We start from the raw sequence: 19,259 nt of genomic DNA, 5'->3' as shown, positions 1-19,259 counted from the left end.
AGGCAATAGTTATGATAAACCTGAATTCCATACTTTTTAAAACGATTGCTACAACCAGCACTATCTCTTGCCAGAGAAGAATCTGGAAAGTTTTGGAAAACTGGATGGACTGAATGAGGAGAGAAGGATGCCTGGGCTGAGCCAAGCCAGTAATGGCAGGTCAGGTATTGTCAGGAGGGACAATTAAGGTGATATTTCTTCTTTTAGGTTGTGAGTGCAATGAGTGGACAGGCAGGATGTGAAATGGGCTAGTGATGTCAGGGTAGCCAGCTCTCTGAAGCTGTGTCACACTAGCAATTGTCTGGTAGCACCAGACAGAATGGGGAAGGCACAAGATTTGCCTTGAGGTGGGTAGAGAGAGAGCTGGAACAGCCCCTGGTCTCTGAGTAGTAACAGACAGGTTCTTCATCCATCCATCCATCCATCCATCCATCCATCCATCCATCCATCCATCCCCTCTGCTCCAGTCTTGTGAGACCCCCCCCTGCAGTATTGTGCCCAGTTCTGGAGCCACCAGCATAAGAGGGACATGAAGCTGATGGAGTGAGTGCTGAGAAGGGTCACGAAGGGCTGGACCGTCTCTGCTCTAGAGAAAGGCTGAGGGAGTTGGGGTGTTCAGCCTGGAGAAGAGAAGGCTCCAGGGAGACCTTAGAGCACCTTCCAGTGCCTGAAGGGGCTCCAGGAAAGCTGGGGAGGGACTTGGGACAAGGGCAGGGAGGGATGGGACAAGAGGGGGATGGATTCAAACTTGAAGAAGGAAGATTGAGATGAAATATTAGGAAGAAATTCTTTGCTATGAGGGTGGTGAGAGCCTGGCCCAGGTTGCCCAGGGAAGCTGTGGCTGCCCCATCCCTGGCAGTGTTGAAGGGCAGGTTGGATGGGGCTTGGAGCAACCTGGTGTCATGAGAGGTGTTCCTGCCCTTGGCAGAAGATTGGAAGTAAATCTTTAAGGTCCCTTCCAACCCAAACCAGTCTGGGATTCTATGCTTCTCCTTGCATTCCCCTCATGCTGGCCAGCGAGCAGTGCCTGCACACAGAGGGATGTTCAGAGATGGATGTGCTGCCACAGGACACAGTTTGCCCAGCCCCGCTGAGAGACGCTGCAGTCCCATGTCCTCAGCTACCCATGCGAATGCCCTGGGATGCAGGCAGAATGTCTGTCCCCAAAACAGACACATACTCCCCCAGCATTGCACAAACCAGGTGAACAATAACACACACCCCTTCCTACAGACACACCCACCTAGAGATCTACATACACACACACGCAGACACTCACACACTGGTGCTCTGACAGCCAGGTTTGAAACGCAACTGCAACACCAAACGCCCCCATACAGAGGCACAGGCTCTCCAAGACTCCCTTTCTCCCCCTCCTGTCCCCAAATGCTGGGTCATTTCTTTGGTTGCTCCTCCCTGCCTGTTTCCAATCCACCAAATGTCCTTCCCGTAACAGAGTGACCACAATTGCACACCGTATTCCAGCTGTGGTCTCCCTGGTGCCTTGCATGGTGCCAGAAGAAGTCGGGCTGATTTATATTCCATACCCCTAGATAAACACCTCAGGCCCATGTTTGCATTTATCCAGCTGCCAAGCAGCCTCGCAGATGGTTTTAATGTGTTCTCCACATGCATGTGCTGCTTGCACAGAAACCCAGCCTGAGACTGGGGGGAAGGAAAGGAAGGAGGAGGCAAGAGGAAAGGAGGAGGCAGGAGGGAATAGCCCTCATTGCACCCTGGGGATGCAGCCCCAGCAGTGAGCAGGCATGGCCTAAATATGCCTCTCCTTTCCATTCTCTTTCACCAAGGATCCTGCAGCCTGGGATGGGATTTCTGGCTAGGCTCAGGTGGGGAGGCAGAAGAGGAAACAGGTGAGACTGATAAAAGTCAACTGCTGAGGCAGGAATTACAGCTTTGTCTTTCAAGACTTGCTTTGCCTCTTCATCCCATGATAGTTTGCTAGAAGAGGCTTCACAGATCTTGAGACATCCCTTCTACAAGCCAAATCAAATAATCTCACTGAGGAAAAATTCACAAGTTCCTTTCCTAAAAAAGAACAGAAAGAATAAAATGTCCCAGCAACAGGGAAGGATTGATAGGGTAGGAAAATTTCATTGGTGACCCTGGAGGAGAATTAAAGGCTTGGTCTGATTAATCAAGCAAAAGAGAGTGAGGAAGAAGGGATTTCTCATCCCACTGGTAAATGTACAAGTGGAGATGAGCTACAGAAGTGGAAATGATGCAAAAACGAACAGGAGTGACCTGGCAGTAAACAAAACTTACACTGGAATATAAGAGAGAGCTTCTGTCCTGATGAGTCATGTACGGAATGAAGTCCCTGGGAAGAGCAACACGTCTCATGTCCCTAAGTGATTTTAAGATGGAACCTCATTAGAGCAAAAGGAATCTGGGGCATTGATGGGGTTAGTTGGAGAGCAGCTTGTCACTCAGGACTTCCTCTGTGTGTTGCACTCTTGAGCTCAGCTGCCCTCCTTGCCCTGGAACAGCTCAGTGCATCTCAACCCTGCCTCAAGACCCTGTGTGCAGCTGTCTCATGATTAACCATGTCACTTCTGCTTCCCAGAGACACCTCAGCTTTCCAGCTGGCTACCCATTTCCACACCAGATCTCAGAAATCATCTCATTTACCCTGGAGAAACCTCATGTCCCAAACCCACCACCTGTACTGATCCAAGAGCTCCTCAAACTATTTCTCACCAAAAAAAAAAAGGACATTTTTCAAGAGCTGTTCAATCATCATTTAGAACAACTGGATTCCTTCTGATTATCTATCTGCCTAAATGTTATTATTAACAGTCTCTTAGGAGAGACTGAGTTATTTTTAACATGGCAAAAACACACTATTTGCAAGTTATTTCTTTGTTGATGACAACTTTAAAAAAAAAAAAGTTGTAAAAAGTGTGTTTATTTTATATTTGGAAGTTCAGAGAATGGGAGGAAACTGGGGGGTTTAGTTTGTTGGATTTTTTTTCTTGAAATGTCTCCCCATTTTTCAGATTTCTTCTTGTAATTCAGTGTGGATCCCTTTTGAGAAATGACCAGGAGGAAAGGCAAACAACAGAGAGAAGCCAGGTGGTTAGTACTGTTAATATTTTCAGAAAGCAAGAAAAAAAATTGTTTGGAGGAAATATCTGGGAAAGCAAAAACCAACAACAACAACAACAACAAAATCTTGCTTGGATTCCAGGACAATACCAATGGAATAGATGGCATTTTTCCCTCCCCATTTTTTCATCAGTTAAGTAGCTTCTAAAGCAAGTAAAACAGGAGAAAGTTGATGGGAGAAGAGACAGAATTTGGTCCCAGTTATCACATTGGTGCCTCAGGCTGGTGAAATAAATAGTAAAGATGCCATTTAGCTGTGCCAACTGGAACAGACAGTGGTGTGGGGTGCAGGAGGAAGGAAAGGATGTAGGGAGGATGGATGGTTTGTCTCCTTAGATGGAAGGAATGGGACTATTAGAGAGAGGGTGGTGGGGCTCCTGTCCAGGACAGCACACATGACAGAAGGGAGAAACAGCTTTTGGCTGCTTTGAGACCCAGGAACATGGATCCAACAGTCACAAAGTGTGTCTGAGCCTGACGTCAGTCAATATTTCCATTTGAAAAATGTTTTCCAAGAGTTTCAGTCAATGTAGGAACTTCTCAATTTGTTCTGCAATCATGAGGTCCAGAGGCACCTGACTTGACCTGTGGCTGTGAAGAGAAGGCTACAGGGAGACATCATAGCAGCCTTCCAGTGCCTGAAGGGGCTCCAGGAAAGCTGGGGAGGGGCTTGGGACAAGGGCAGGGAGGGATGGGAGCAGGAAGAAGGGTTTCAAGCTGGAAAAGGGAGATGGAGATGAGATGTGAGGGAGAAATTCTTGGCTGTGAGGGTGGGGAGAGCCTGGCCCAGGTTGCCCAGGGAAGCTGTGGCTGCCCCATCCCTGGCAGTGTTGAAGGGCAGGTTGGATGGGGCTTGGAGCAACCTGGGCTGGTGGGAGGTGTCCCTGCCCATGGTGGGGGTTGGGACTGGATGAACTTTAAGGTTGCTTCCCACCTAAAATATTATATGATTCAATGAAATGTTCACCTGCCCTTGTCTCTCCTACTCGTCAGTCCCCATGAAATTTGAAGGAAGGAAATGCTGACTGAGATGTTTTACCCCTCTTTTGAACTTGGCTGAAATGAGTTTCCCACTCATGGAGTGCTGGGAGAGAAGCAGGGAATGACAGAGAAATGGAGAGGAGGTGGAAGAGGTTTCTGTGTTGAGACCCTTCTTGGTAACCACAAGGGATTCACTTGAGTCTTTTCTTGGGAGGTGCAGATGCTTCCTGAAGACAAAGTCCCACCAGATCTCATGCAGCTTTATTGAGTCAGTTCCCCAGATGAATACACAGAGAGCTCTCAGGTGCAGTGAGAGGCAGCAAAGATGTTCAGTTTCCTGGAGCAGCTGATGGCTTTCCAGACTGTCCATGGGGTAAAACACGGGTGCCCTAACCCTGCTTTGCAGCCTGTTGCTTGCACGGAGCCTTCAGCCTCTGCTTATTTGGGAGGATTCGGGGCATCAAAGTACCCCAAAAGAAATAATTGCACAGTTTCTTACCCAAAAAGCATCTTTTTTCTCTTGAATGAGTCCATTACAAATGTGTGCTGTGTGTTTGCAGTGTTGGGAGGGCAGACCCATCTGATACTTGTCCAGATTTATATTTTCTGGACAAATATTCTAGTAAGACACCAAATGAAGGTGCTGCAGCCTGACCTTTGCAATTGGTTCTGAAGATCTTAGAAAAGTGGAAGGGATTTTTCTCAGCATTTCAGAGCATGACATTCAGATGAATATTTTGTTGTCCTCAATGTTTTTATTCTCCACAGCATTAATATTAAAGTTCACCAAAAATTATTTGTTTGGTAAAAAAATAATAAATAACAGTTTATTTTAAGCAAGACCACTTTGAGGCATAAATTAAACCTCTATTTACTTTCTTGTCTACAAAAAAAAAACCCTCAGAGACAATAACATTTTTTCTGAATCCAGATTTTGTGGGGTTTATTTTTCCTTTTCCTTTTTGATCCTTCCAGAGAACTGAAAAATAAATAGGCTGGTTTTCACAGTGTAAGTTATCCTGCAACAAATGAGCCAAAGGGAAAGGCTTTCCCAGTTTCTGTGAATAGGAAGTCTGGTATTATTCTTCCTCTAATGTGACTGGAGGCAGAGAAAACTTAATAAACTTATTTTTATCACAATGATGTTTAGGAATTTTAGCTCCTTTACCCCCACTCCCAGTTACTGCTTTAGAAGGCAGGGAGGGATTAGTCTGGCCCTTTTAATCAGCACTAAGTTAAAGATAAGGAGTCAGCTGTAAAACCATGAGCTTTTCTGCTGTTTTTTATGTCCCAAAATACCAGCAAATTGAATTGATCACTGTCTGCTCCAACCCTGGAGAGCACCAAAGCAACCAAAGGTCTTTAAAGCAATCCTGGATTCTTATTTTATCTTGTGAAAACACATTCATTATAAAGGATAAATTACTGTTTGGTTGAAAGATTGCTAAGGCACTGGCTTTGATATTGATGAAACATGCTGAGAACTTGGCCGTGTTTATAATTTCTTTACTGGTGGAGCCCTTCTGCAGATAAGAGCAGGCTGGGTTTTTTTGGACTTCCATGTAATGTGTCTCTGTCAGGCTCCATGCTGTTGACAAACTCCTCCACAGGCTGCCACTGGTACAGGGAGCAGCTGCTGCTCTGCTGGCAGGGCTGGGGCAGATTCCTAAGTGTTTGCTTCTCACAGAATCACAGAGTGCTTTGTGTTGGAAGCAACCATAAAGATCATCGAGTTCCAACCCCCCTGCATGGGCTGGGGCACCTCTCATGACACCAGGTTGCTCCAAGCCCCATCCAACCTGTCCTTGAACACTTCCAGAGTTGGGGCAGACACAGCTTCCCTGGGCAACCTGGGCCAGGGTCTCACCACCCTCACATCTCATCTCCATTTCCCTCTTCCAGCTGGAAACCCTTCCCCATCAACCCGTTGCTCTCTGCCCTCATCAAAGGCCCCTCCCCAGCTTTCCTGGAGCCCCTTCAGGCACTGGAAGGTGCTCTCAGGTCTCCCTGCAGCCTTTTCTTCTCTAGGCTGAACAACCCTGACTCTCTCAGCCTGTCTTTATAGGAGAACTGCTCCAGCCCTCCCATCATCTTTGTGGCCCTCCCCTGGATTCACTCCAGAAGCTCTATGTAAACTTCAAATACTCTACTGCAGCTGGATTTTAACCCATGGGTGCAGTCAGTGCAGCCCAACACCAAGCACACCAGGTTAGATTTGGAGTCCTTCCTGAACTCCTCAGGGACTGGAGATGCAGCCCATGTTGAATTTCTACATCTGAATGGGTGTGTGCTTCCTTGAGGGACCATGACTTTCTGAATCAAAAGCTGTAGAAATGGGAGGCTGACAAGCTGGAAAAATGTAAGAGGTGGGGAATGGGCTTGGACTTCCCTCTCTTTAAAGCAGTGTTGAAAATGAGGGCAATTCCCACAGCTTTCAAGAAGCTTGGAGGATTTCTCAGTCCTTTTAAATGCAGATAAATTCTGGTTTTGTCCAGACTGAATAAACAGACAATAAGGAAGACGAGACTGCTGGCTGGGTGGCCCACCTCCCACAACAGTCATCCTTGTATCTCAGCTGCTTCAGAGGCTGGGGGCTAATCCTGTGGGGTGCAGAGCTTCTTCCTGACCCTCTCAGCCTACGTGGTCATGTAGGACGTGATGCTGGAGCCCTTGAATGATTGGCTGGTATCTCCGTTTGTGAAGAGAGAAGTGAAGCTTCTCACAATTGCAGGTCAATAGAAGACCTGCTTAATTACTTCTCAAGTTCTGGAGAACTGCAAATTGACAGTTAAAGAACTTCCTTTAAATATATTGAATCATAGAATGGTGAAGGTTGGAAGGGACCTTAAAGATGATCAGGTTCCAACATCCCTGCCATGAGCAGGGACACCTCCCACCAGACCAGGCTGCACAAGCCTCATCCAACCTGGCCTTGAACACCTCCAGGGATGGGGCAGCCACAACCTCCCTGGGCCACCTGTTCCAGTGCCTTTATATTCTATGTTTGTCAATTAAAAAGAAAATAAAATGTTTGAGGAAAAAGGCAGACCTAAAATTTGGGAAAGATTTTGTGTGTGTGGTTTGTATCCCTGCTTTTCCTTCAGCTAAGCATGTAAATCACAGGTATCAGCAAAGAAATCAACATGCAGAGAAGAGGCAGAGCTTTGGATGGCAGGAGGCAGGATTTCTCCTTCAGGGCTATTTTGGCTTTCTTCAATGAACAAACAGGGAGAACAGGGACGATTTAAAGGAAAATCCTGTAACAACCACCCCACCACTCACTTCTCAGAAGGTTTGGAAGTAGCTCTGGGCCTAAACAAAATGGTACAACAGAGATAAACAGTTCCCAGGATATTTGCATTCCTAAGGCAATGGGGCTCATATGATTTCTCCACCTTCCCTTTCTCTTCCTGCTCGTTTTCTGAAAACCTGTGACTGAGCGAAGGGCAAAAATCCAAACTAGTGAGTAAGTAGGAGGGAAAGCTGGGAAACCTCAACCCTTGGATGCTGTGCTTGGCAGCAGGTGACTGGTCAATCAGGATGTGTGCAATGCCAGCTAATTAGCGTGGGCACAGCTCCAAATCAATCAGTGCATGACATGCACCTTGCCCTGTGATAACATCAGAGGGAAATGGGGAAGAGGGAAGCTGGGACTCATGAGGTCACAGGCAGAAAGGATGTCAGATGGGAAAGGCTGCAAATCTTTAGGAAACAGAAATTCCATAAGTTCACTACTTGTGGAGCAAAGTAATAAAATATTCTCTATTTAGAGTTAGAAATATTGCCATAGTCACCTCTCTGTAGAGTCTTGCTGGTCTTAGTGTGACTTAAAAGTGCACCCAAATCCAGCCACACAAACTCATCTGAGAAACAGCCAAGTGTTGCAATCTAGCATAGCATGGGCTGATGTAAACAGGGAGTTAAGATTGCAGCTGAATTTAGATTAATGGCCTGTAGGCATTAAATCATAGCCAGGCTACTCTGTGGTCATGAATACCTTTTAGGGAAGCCACTACATACTCTTGGTAGTCTAGGCTCAAATCTGTGCTGTTGTACCAAGGCTACATCCAGCTGACGTCCCTAGGACATCTCCAGGTTGCCCATCAGTCTGCAGAGTCTTGAATGCTCAAGTGCTCTTCTTCTCCACTCTGCTCTCCTGCCCCATTTCCATTTTTCCAGCCCACAAATGAAAGAAACTTCCCAGATTAATTAACTCCTCTCAGAGAGTCCTCAGCTATGTCTGACCATGTCCTTCAGAAATAAAGCTTGGGAGGAGCTCATAGAATCATAGAATGGTTTGGGTTGGAAGGGGCCTTCAAGATCATCTAGATCCAACCTGCCTGAACAGGCAAGGACACCTCTTAGTAGTTCAGGCTGCTCCAAGCCCCATCCAACCTGCCCTTCAACACTGCCAGGGATGGGGCAGCCACAGCTTCCCTGGGCAACCTGAGCCAGGGTCTCACCACTGACATAATGAAGAATTTCCTTCTAATGTCCAACCTAAATCTTCCTTTTTCCAGTTTTAATCCATTACCCCTTGTCCTCTCACTACAAGGCCTTATAACATGTCCCTCCCCAGCTTTCCTATAAGCCCCACGTTATACCTGCCTACAAGCAGCTTTCTCAAGCATTTCTGGCAGTTTCATGGAGAGCCCACCCCAAAAGGTGGGACAGAGGTGTTAGTGTCACTTCCTCAGGTCCAATGATTCCTCTTAATCTTTGTGTCTCTTCAACAGATGGCTTTTGTCTTCCTGAATGGGATGGTATTGTCTGCTGGCCTGAAGGTATGCCAGGCAAAGTGGTGGCCATGCCATGTCCTGAGTACATCTATGACTTCAATCACAAAGGTAGGTGGTGTCCTCAGTGTCAGCAGAGCCTGATAAGCTGCAGCAAGGGGGGGCAGAGAGTCCAAAAATTAGAAATCCTCTTATTTTTTTGATCACACAGTGACTCCCATCCAAACAGCTGTAAAACCAGGGAAAAGGAAGTAAAGAAAGAACCATTTGTTGGGGTTTTTTGTGCTGAGAGGAAAAATAAGCTCTGTGTTAATATAAACAATGACAAATTTCCTACCTGCCCCACCCAGACTCTAACACTGCAGAAAGCAGAAGGATATTCTTCCAATCTATATTCTTCCTTTCAGGGGTTTGTTAATTCGAGCCCCTGATCTCTGCCCAGACCCCTACGGTGGGGATCTGAGAACAGCACTGGTAACCAGAAGATATGAGTTCCTTCCTGTCTCATTTCCCTCAGGCAGTGCATCTTCTGGTTGGCTTCTGCTGCTGCAGATTCTGTGCATGTTTTCAGAAGCAATCAAAGTCCACTCACTCCTCGGGGTGTTTTCAAAACTTAAGCATTCTCTGTTCCCAGGCAAGGTTGTGCACCCAAAGACTGAAAAATCAGAGAATTCAGACTATCCATTCCCAGCAGAGCACTGATGCTGTTTTCAGAAAAGAAGTCATGATATTCCAGTGGACCCTGGTTGTACATAGTCTATCCTGTCTCTTCAGTAAGGGACTGTGAGCTAAGCCAGCTCTGCTCCTGCTTTATGACCTGCACGTGCACCTCACATTAGAGGCCAGGATGAAGAAACAGCCCATCCCTTTTTTCTCCAACACCCAACGTGGAGTGGATTCCCCACCTCACTCATGTCCACTGCTCAGCCAGGGTGGGAGTCAGATTAAGATCCCTGGGTGCAAAGGTGTCTCTAAATTCTCCCTCTGTAGGTCACAGGGCAGATATATCTGTTGATTGGTTTCATCCCTGCTAAAAAAATTATTGGTCTGTTTTACACACAGTCCAAGCAGTGATTCCCCCCCACAGATACCCAAACATGGATGTTCTCATCTAGTAGCTGAATCCCAAGAGGAAACCCTGACTTCTTTCTCCATCATCATGAGGAGGGTAGCCATAGAATAATGTACCCTAAAATGCACCCAATCTGTAAACAAAGAGCAGTACAATGTAGATCACTATTTATTTTCATAAGGAGAGCTGCAAGTCTGAGGATGATTCTGTGCTTTGGGATTTTTCAAAGCTTCTCTTCTTATTTTGTAGACCCTGTATCTTAACTGAAACTAAGCACAAGTTGACATGAGCTCTCTGGTGTTCCTCACTTAGCAAACTGGTAAAGTTCCTGAGGAGATGGAAATGGTGTCCTTGCAGCTGAGCTTCAAAGCAGGCAGGAGGCACAAGGGTTGATGAAATCCACCCTTGGAAGAGGTTTCTTCTGTTCTGCCTGGTCAAGCCCTGTCTACCCTGTCGTTTCTGTCCTCCAGGCCATGCTTATCGTCGGTGTGACCTGAACGGGAGCTGGGAGCTGGTCCCAGGCAACAACCGCACCTGGGCAAACTACAGCGAATGCGCCAAGTTCCTCACCAACGAGACCAGGGAAAGGGTAGGCAATTGCATTTGTGCATGAAGCATCAAGTGTTGGCCTCACCCAGGGCTAACCCAAGGAGCATTTAAAACCCTCAATGTGCTCTAGTGTGTTGCCTCCTCTTGGAAACTATGTCTGAGCTTGCCAAAGCCACATCTTTGTTTTAGTGGAGAGTCATTTGACTTTGAAATTGTCCTCAAAGCCAGAAAGGGTTCCTCACGTTGCCACGATCCCATTTGTAAAGAGATCTTGGGAAACTTGAAGCGGGCTCAGGGACACTAAGAAGTGTTTGGATGTTGTTCCATGCCATTGACACTCCTTTTTTCCACCAAGCAATGATTTTGCTACCAGGTTGTTACCAAGAATTCCAGTAATTATGTCCTTGTCTGCGGTAGGAGATGTACAAACACAGAGCTAAAAGATGTGTCAATCAAACCAGAAGCAACCCTACTTCTGCAGGTGGTTAACAGAGAACCTCTTGATTGAGAGGTACAAATTAAGGACCAGAGGTTTTACAAGGTCTGTTCATTGGAGACGGGTGGGGTCAAAGTCCTTTGCCAAAGCAAATTACCATATAAGAACAGATCTTTAATTAATTCTGGTGTAGTCGATTTTGAAATAGAGAAACCAGCCCAAAGTTAGAAAGGGATTCATAGCACATGGAGAGGGTTTGGGATGATCCTAGGGGAAAAAAGGAAGGGAGAAAATGGTGTCTATCTATACATAAGATTACTTTGCCTTATTTTTACACAGATTCAGGTGGCAAAACAGTAGCTGGCAGAAATTTCCTCCCCCTCTGTGAGGATCTGAGCTCATGTGGGGCTCTGTAGTGCTGCTGAATACTTCCTCAGCTGAGTGCCTCACAGAAGCAGTTCTGTGCTGACATGACAGCAAAGCTGCTAGTGGAGTCACCTAAGAGGATGTGACATTCTTGTTCTCAGAGAAAGACACTTCCACCAGTTGCTGCTCAGTTTCTGTAATTTGCAAAGAATTTAGCAGCAACCTCTGGTTTCTCAGGGTTACTTGGAAGGTGTCCTCCTTGGCTATGGAGTATGGCATCAGGGACTGATCATTTGCAGCCAGGGTTATTTTCAAATAGTTGGAGATAAAGATCTGGCCACAAGCTTCACCGTTGGGGAGCAGGCTTGAAAATTATATACTGTGCCTTCTATGGGAGAACGTTCTTCATTTTCAATCCAACCATAGCATAGTTTTGTTGTGGTTTTTGTCCTCAATGGTGAAGCAACACATGAATGAGGTTGTTTAGCGAGGAAAGATGTTATTTGAGCATCTATGTGTCAAGGAACAGACAAGGCTGAATACACCAGGTGCTGCTCCAGCTGCTTAATAGCAAAACATGTTGTACCAGTGCTGGATGATGTTAACTTTTAGAACAAATTTGGTGGGACTCATGTTTGCCATGGAATGGAAAGAACCGTTTTAATCCCAGAGCCTTCTGGGAAGTGTCTGGAGTAGGTGTTGGAGTCACTGAGCATCTTGCTCACATTGAGAGCTTTAGTAAGTTGCATAATTTGTTGACCTCTCTGAAGCTGTGGTCTCTCATCTCCTACCTCTCTCAGCCATGCCCCAAGGTGGGAGTCATCTGCTGAAGATTTCTCCATTTGAGGCATTTCCTAGGTTTTCCCTAGGGAAAGGAGGTTCTTTCTTTTAAACCTCCCATGCTGACAACTAGGACTTGGTCAAGGTATATCAGTAGGGGAAGAGTACAAAGAAGAAGAGATATGTCCATTTGTTACCAACACAAGAAAGAAATAGAGACCTTCAACCTGCAGGCTTGTAAAAAAGACTGAAAGCCAAGTCTGTTGTCCTGGGTTTCATGTACATGTCTTTGACTGTGGCCCCTGAGTGTAGAGGTGGTCACTGCACAGACAGGGGACTCAGACTGTGCTTCCTGTTGGAGACACATTAGATGAGATGTCATGAGGCAAAATACTTCATTTTTCTTCTCAAGCTCTGCTCTTACTTGGAAAATTACTGCCCCTCATGACCTCTCCCTTTATTCTAATCGTGGTTCTAATAAACCATCCCAATATTATCATCCTCGTCACTGTGTACTCAAGGCTCAGACATCTTTTGCCATGAGTCTTCTGTCTACACAGAGGTGAATTTAATGCTATTTAATAATAAGGCAGATGAGCCCATCATCATTGCTCAGATGAAATGGACAGCATGGTCTTGCCTAAGTGATGTCTGCCCAATGCAAAGATCATACCAAAAAATGGCAATTTTTTCCCCAGCTTTGAAATTGTATCTTGATTCACAAATGCTTTTTAACAGCATCTATCACACTGTTGTTATAAACCTTGTTTTTGCAAGGAGTTGCTTTCCAATGTCCAGCCCTGCCCTCACCTCACAGTGATGTTGCAGTTTGTCCTGTACTTGCCTTATTTTACCATAGGGTTGGCTGCCTTGTAGTGACAAGTGAAGCTGTGCTTAAACTTCTACTGCAGGTCTCTTGGGCCTTTTAGAATGAGAAGCACTGCAGAAATAAAAGAGGGAAGGAATGACCTTTTTCTTTCCTCTCATTTGGGTGAGGACTTTCAGAGAGTAAGGAAAGCCTCTTATTTTTCACAGCCAAGACTGACTCTCAGGCACTGGTATTAATAAACCATCCTTTGATTTTGATTTATTATTTTTTTTTCCTTGAAGTAAATATGTCAAGAGATGTCAGAATCAGGGAATTTGGCAAGATAGACTCACTGTCTTTAGAGGGAGATTGTTTTCTATTATTATTTCCCCCTGTAGGGACCAACATCTTTGCGTCACCAGCAACAGCTGCGTTTAACCAACATTTTGAAAGGAGATCGTGGGCTGACTCCGAGTGGGACAGCATCCCAGCAGATGAAACCAAAGGAGCTTTTAAGAAACCATGCATTAGAAAGCATTAGGGAAAAAATGCCTGTCTGGGACTATCTCTACATACATGTCTGCATGGCTGTCTCTAGAAATAGGCCTGTATCTATAGATAGCCACGTACACAGATAAACGCACCTAAATAACCACCCAGATCCATGCACACACACACAGATATATATGTCCGTGTATGTTTGTTTAGGTGTGTAATTTTCTCGTTTTAACCACTGTGAGATACTCAGAAGATTGACCCAAGCAGCAAATACAGGGTCCCAGAGAAACTTTGTGTCTTTTGCTGCCTTTTTCTGAACCACAGAAATGGGATTATTTCACACGGAGCAGCACGGGAACCCCTTCCTGAAATTAGCAGAGCGTGCTGGAGGCGTCACAGCCAGAAGAATTAACAGTTTGTAACTGCCCAGGAGTAACAGAGTAGTAACTGAGTTGACAGCCCTGAGGGCTGGTGTTCTCCCTTCAGCCAGGAGAGCAGGTAGGACAGAGGTAGCTGCTGTAGTGTGTTTCTCCCAACATTTTGCAGATAGCATTAATCTTGCTGTGAACAGCCATGCCTCGGACACAGTGTGTAGAAGACAACTACTTAGCAAGGGGTAGAAAGAACATATGAAGAGCCTCAAAAAAGGAAGGACATGGACCTGTTGCAGCCAGCCCGGAGGAGGCAAAAAGGGTGCTACGACGGCTGGAACAGCTCTTCCCTGGAGACAGGCTGGGAGAGCTGGGGTGTTCAGCCTGGAGAAGAGAAGGCTCCAGGGAGACCTTAGAGCACCTTCCAGTGCCTGAAGGGGCTCCAGGAAAGCTGGGGAGGGGCTTGGGACAAGGGCAGGGAGGGATGGGACAAGGGGGAATGGATTAAAACTGAAAGAGGGGAGATGGAGATGAGGTATTGGGAAGAAATTCTTTGCTGTGAGGGTGGTGAGACCCTGGCCCAGGTTGCCCAGAGAAGCTGTGGCTGCCCCATCCCTGGCAGTGTTGAAGAGCAGGTTGGATTGGGTTTGAAGTAACCCTGTCTGGTGGGAGGTGCACCTGTCCATGGCAAGGGGGTTGGAACTAGATGATACTTAACCATCCTGTGATTCTATCAAGTTTAGTAGAAAGATGTCTCAGCAGCATAACATGAAAAGATAAGACACTTTTCTTTGTGCCTTCAGGCAGTGCTGGCAGCCACCACCACACCACAGTCTGTATATATTGCCTCATATTCTACTTTTAAGAAAACCTTTCACTAGTGCAGCATAGATGGAGGAAGATCTTCCTCTCCCACTCCTTCCCCAGGAGGCATCCTTCATCCCAGTTGTACCCTGGATCTTCAGAAAGTCTCTCTGCCTCTGAGCAGATGAGCTGAGAGATCTCTAGTTTCCCGCTCCAGAACCCTGACCATATATATATATGTATTTATTCTATATTTGTTCTCTTCTTGCACTCTTCCCAAAACATCATTTTCTGGGCATGTAGGAGACAGGGAGCAGGGCTAGAAGGATGTTTGGTCTGGCCCAGATTGGCCATTTTCCTTGCAGCTCTCTTAGGTTCCCTGCAAAACAGGAGTGAGGATGAGCTCTATTCTTGGAGCTCCTCAATCTTTGGATAAAACATGGCATACATGGGAAATCCTGATGTGCCTCTGGCATTAGTAGGCAGCTCTTGGGGCAATTTCTCTCCAAAAATCATAGTAGTGCTTTGGTTATGGACCCCTTCCCTTCCTCATAGCCAGCCAATAGCATGGTCATTTTTCCAGTCAACTCTTCAGACACTGGCAGGAGTAATGGCATATTCTGCTCAAAAAGCAAAAAATTCCTTCATTTCAATCTCCTCAAAAACAACACCAATCTCAAACACAACCTTTTTTAAAGCAAGTCAAACCCATCCTGTTCTCAAGGATGAGCTTAAGGGTAAATGTGGCCTACATCTACTGAAATCACAAGGGAGGGGAATATGAGCCAGCAACACGGGAGGTTAGCTCAGCTTGGGAACCACCAGCCTAGCAAGATGGACTGTCCTAAGATCTAACCTCAACCCACCAATCCTGTCTTCATCTGCTACTGCTTGTTTATAGCATGGTGGTTTTACTGCTTCTAGGGTAATCAGAGAGGCCTCGAGAATCCATCACGTACCAGACACAATGGGAAAGGCACAGCATGTTGCCAGGCTGCTTTATCTAAACTCCATTGTTCAAACCAATATTCTTCTGTGCCTGGCCTTTGTTCTTGGAGCTCTCTGGGGTCCTTTTAAAAGCAAACAACTTTGTGTAGCCTCAAACCGATGGCACAAAACGTGTTTACGTAGTGTTTATTGAGTCACACAGATGAAAAGCCACCAAAGTCATACATTTGCACCAATGAAGGATGGGCAGAAGTTTGAAAGTGCATGCAGGAATAGGGAAAAACAGCATCATCAAGATGTGCTCTTCATTCCTGCAAGCAACCCTGTCATGCAGTCCTCATTTCATGCCTACGTGATAGGTCTAGTGAGTTCCTGTAAATGTTGGAGCACCTTTTGGTGCAATGCTGCTGGTAATAGTTTATGCCTAAAGTCTGCTGGGGAAGTCTGGTGGTTTATAACAGCAACATAATAATACTTCACATGAAAACATGAGTGTTCTCACAGCACTACCCCATATTTAACCACTGCTGGCCCATAGTAGATGCTGAAGGAAAATATACAAGGGCTGGTGAGTGAAGAGTGTTCTTGTCCCTACTTAGAGCCTTCCCAGAGCCTGCAGCTGTGGGACACTCTCAGCATGTGGCTTTAGCACAGGATTTGGAGAAGTTTTTTCTATTAATGTGAACAGCAGGTTTGGGGCACATTCGTTCTGTGGCCTCCTGGATGTGGTTATCAATACCATGGATAAAAACTGGGCATGACATGGAAAAGTGCTGCCTTTTGTGAATGTGGCTATGGGGCACACGAAGAGCTCAGCTGGCTGCTGAGACATGGGTCTCCTCCCACCTTTTTCCTTTTTCCTTTTTTTTTTCATAGATTGCTCTATAGAGCTGAACAACCCACAGCTCTGCTGACTGCAGTTAAGGGGTCCAATTTATTTGCCTACACTTAGACACCTGGCACCACTGGAGATGTATTACACTACTCACAGTATTAGAATCATACTATTATTTTGGTTGGAAAAGACTTTTAAGAGCATCCAGTCCAACCATTATCCCACACTGCCAATGGCACCCCTGCCCCATGTCCCTCAGCACCATCTCCAGGGCTTGGAAACCCCTCCAGGGATGGGGACTCCCCCCCTGCCCTGGGCAGCCTGGGCCAGGGCCTGACAACCCTTTCCAGGAAGGAATTGTTCCTAATATCCAATTTAGAATTAGCACATGGCAGGCACATGTCTATGAGACCCATGTTCTTCTGGAGCAACACCTGGGATCCATGTGGGCACTTTCAGACATCTCACACACCTGTTAGTGCTTAGGTACAGGCAACTGAATCTCAGCATCCTTCCTTGTTGACTATTATGAAAACACAGACACTCAGCACACATGGAGATGCACGTTTACACATCTAAATTTGGGGTATTTTTGAGAGCAGACCCCAGTTGCCATCCAGATGGTGGAGATCTGGTGCCTGTCTCCTCTACTGATGAGGGGAACAGAATTCTGTAGCACAAAGTCATGTTCAACACTCACTCATTTCCCCTGGGTTTTGGAAATGAATGACTGCTTTGTGCCTTTTGTAAATATCTCTTCTCCCTGTCATGAAGCTTTTTTTGGTCGCATCTTTGATTTTAAAAACTTTTTTTTATTATTTTATTTTTTAAATAACAGATGTGACTAAAAAATGTTTCATGACAGAAGCAAAGCAGTGACTAGAGCTAGTGACAGAGGCTTTCTGGCATTGCTTATCATTCAGAGCAGCAAAATGCTTGGCCTGCTAATTTCAAACCTGTCATTAGCAACATCTGAATCAGCAGCTTGGAGAAACTTTGCAGATACTTGATGTGGAAAGCCCTCACATGTGCTTCCTTCTTCATATACTGCTAATCCCACCCTTCAGCATGGCCTGCCAGCCCATCAAAAGACCACTGGATCCATGTCAGCTTTATGATCTAAATGCTGCAGGGTCTTGCTGTTGTCTCAAAAAGGGGGAAAGAAGAAGGATGAAAGGAGAAAGTTGGATACAAGAATCCTAGAATCCTAGAATGCCAGGTTGGAAGGGACCTCAAGGATCATCTGGTCCAACCTCTCTAGGTACTACTCTAGTTGATATGAGGTGGCTCAGCACCCTGTCAAGCTGAGACTTCAAACTGTCCAATGTGGGGGAATCCACCACCTCCCTTGGGAAAATATTCCAATGTCTGACTGTCCTCATGGGGAAAAATTTACCTCTTGTGTCCAATGGGAATCTCCCCAGGAGCAACTTGTGCCCATGACCTCTTGTATTTCCCATGTGACTCCTTGTAAATAGGGAGTCTCCATCTTCTTGGGAGCCACCCATTAAGTACTGGAACATGGTGATAAGATTTCCCTGAAGCCTTCTCTTCTCCAGGCTGAACAAACCCAGTTTTCTCAGACTCTCCTCATAAGGCAGGTACAGTGAAATGTTACCCTGAGTGGAATTTGCCACCAGTCATCTAGAAAATACATGTCTCAGTCACCCACATCCCTCTCTGTGACTCTAGAAAGGAACAGGACACATGAACACCAAAGTCCTGAATGTTTCATCCAGATGAAGGAACACGAGTTATGTTTATGCCCGGAGTTAAATAACATGTCCTGGAGTTTACGAGACAGCTGCACGGGAACTGCAGATACAATGTGGGACCTAGAAGAAACCCATTACCTTCTGCTAAAGCAACTTGAAGACAGACAGGACACTTGAAACAAGCATGAGACATATTGAAGGACAATTGAATTAAGTCCTAAAAGTCACAAGACCTCTTACATGAGACTCATAAGGATGGGACTTGCTATATAGAGTCATAGGCTTGTTTTGGCTGGGAAAGACTTTTAAGATCATCCAGTCCAATGATTCCCCCAGCACTGCCCAGACCAACACTGCCCCATGTCCCTGAGGACCACATCTCCAGGGCTTGGAAATCCCTCCAGGGATGGAGAATCCAGCCCTGCCCTGGGCAGCCTGGGCCAGGGCCTGACAACCCTTGCCAGGAAGGAATTGTTCCCCAGATCCAACCTCAACCTCCCCTGGCACAACTTGAGGCCGGTTCCTCTTGTCCCATCCCTTGTTCCTGGGGAGCAGAGCCTGACCCCCCCTGGCTCCAACCTCCTCTCAGGCAGCTGCAGAGCCAGCAGGTCTCCCCTCAGCCTCCATCTCTCCAGACTAAACCACCCCAGTTCCCTCAGCTACTCTTCATGGACATATTTATATCTTATATAAATATAAACACACCTGAGCGGGTCACTCTGGACTCCTCTTGTGACAACCCAGTGAATGCTGGTGATGACTGAGGGCACCATCCTGGGATTAAAATGGATTAATTACAGCCTAAAACACCCCTTTTATACTGCTGCTGGAACCTCTGATGGAGCTATCCACACCGTTGATAAATCAAAGATAGGACCACATCCACTGTGACAAACTCCATGTACCCACACTAGAATTTGAGGGAGCAGAAATACCCTTCACACAGACTGTCCTACAGTTGCAATGTGTGAGCAAAAGCACAGCTGTGGTTTTACAATGCATGGGGCCTTGAAACCCCAATCCTGGTGTCCTGACATAGCTCTGAGTTGTCCTGCAGAGGAAAGCAGTTTTCCTCTGGATGCAAATCAATGCAAATTATCTCCCTGTTGGTGGAAGTGGACAAATTAGGAGTCAGATTAAGCCCTGGGCACAGTATAAAAATGTAACAGCCAGCTGCTCTGAGGGTCACACACCTGAAAGATGTCCAAAACCATGGGAAGTGGGGAATACAGGG

The 19,259-nt window shown here is 46.1% G+C and overlaps 1 protein-coding gene across 1 annotated transcript in view; it reads left to right on the top strand.

Moving 5' to 3' along the window:
• Positions 1-19,259, top strand: part of PTH1R (parathyroid hormone 1 receptor) — a 119,844-nt gene that overhangs the window by 73,438 nt on the left and 27,147 nt on the right. Inside the window, exons 3-4 of the mRNA XM_051609964.1 lie at positions 8,844-8,954; positions 10,386-10,504. Of these exons, the coding sequence (XP_051465924.1) occupies positions 8,844-8,954; positions 10,386-10,504 (230 nt within the window). The remainder of the gene's footprint in view (positions 1-8,843; positions 8,955-10,385; positions 10,505-19,259) is intronic.

This window comes from Apus apus, chromosome 2 (genome assembly GCF_020740795.1).
Source record: "Apus apus isolate bApuApu2 chromosome 2, bApuApu2.pri.cur, whole genome shotgun sequence".
Taxonomy (NCBI): Eukaryota; Metazoa; Chordata; class Aves; order Apodiformes; family Apodidae; genus Apus; species Apus apus.
Note: the sequence above shows the minus strand (reverse complement) of the source record. Positions and strands in the feature narration are given on the sequence as shown.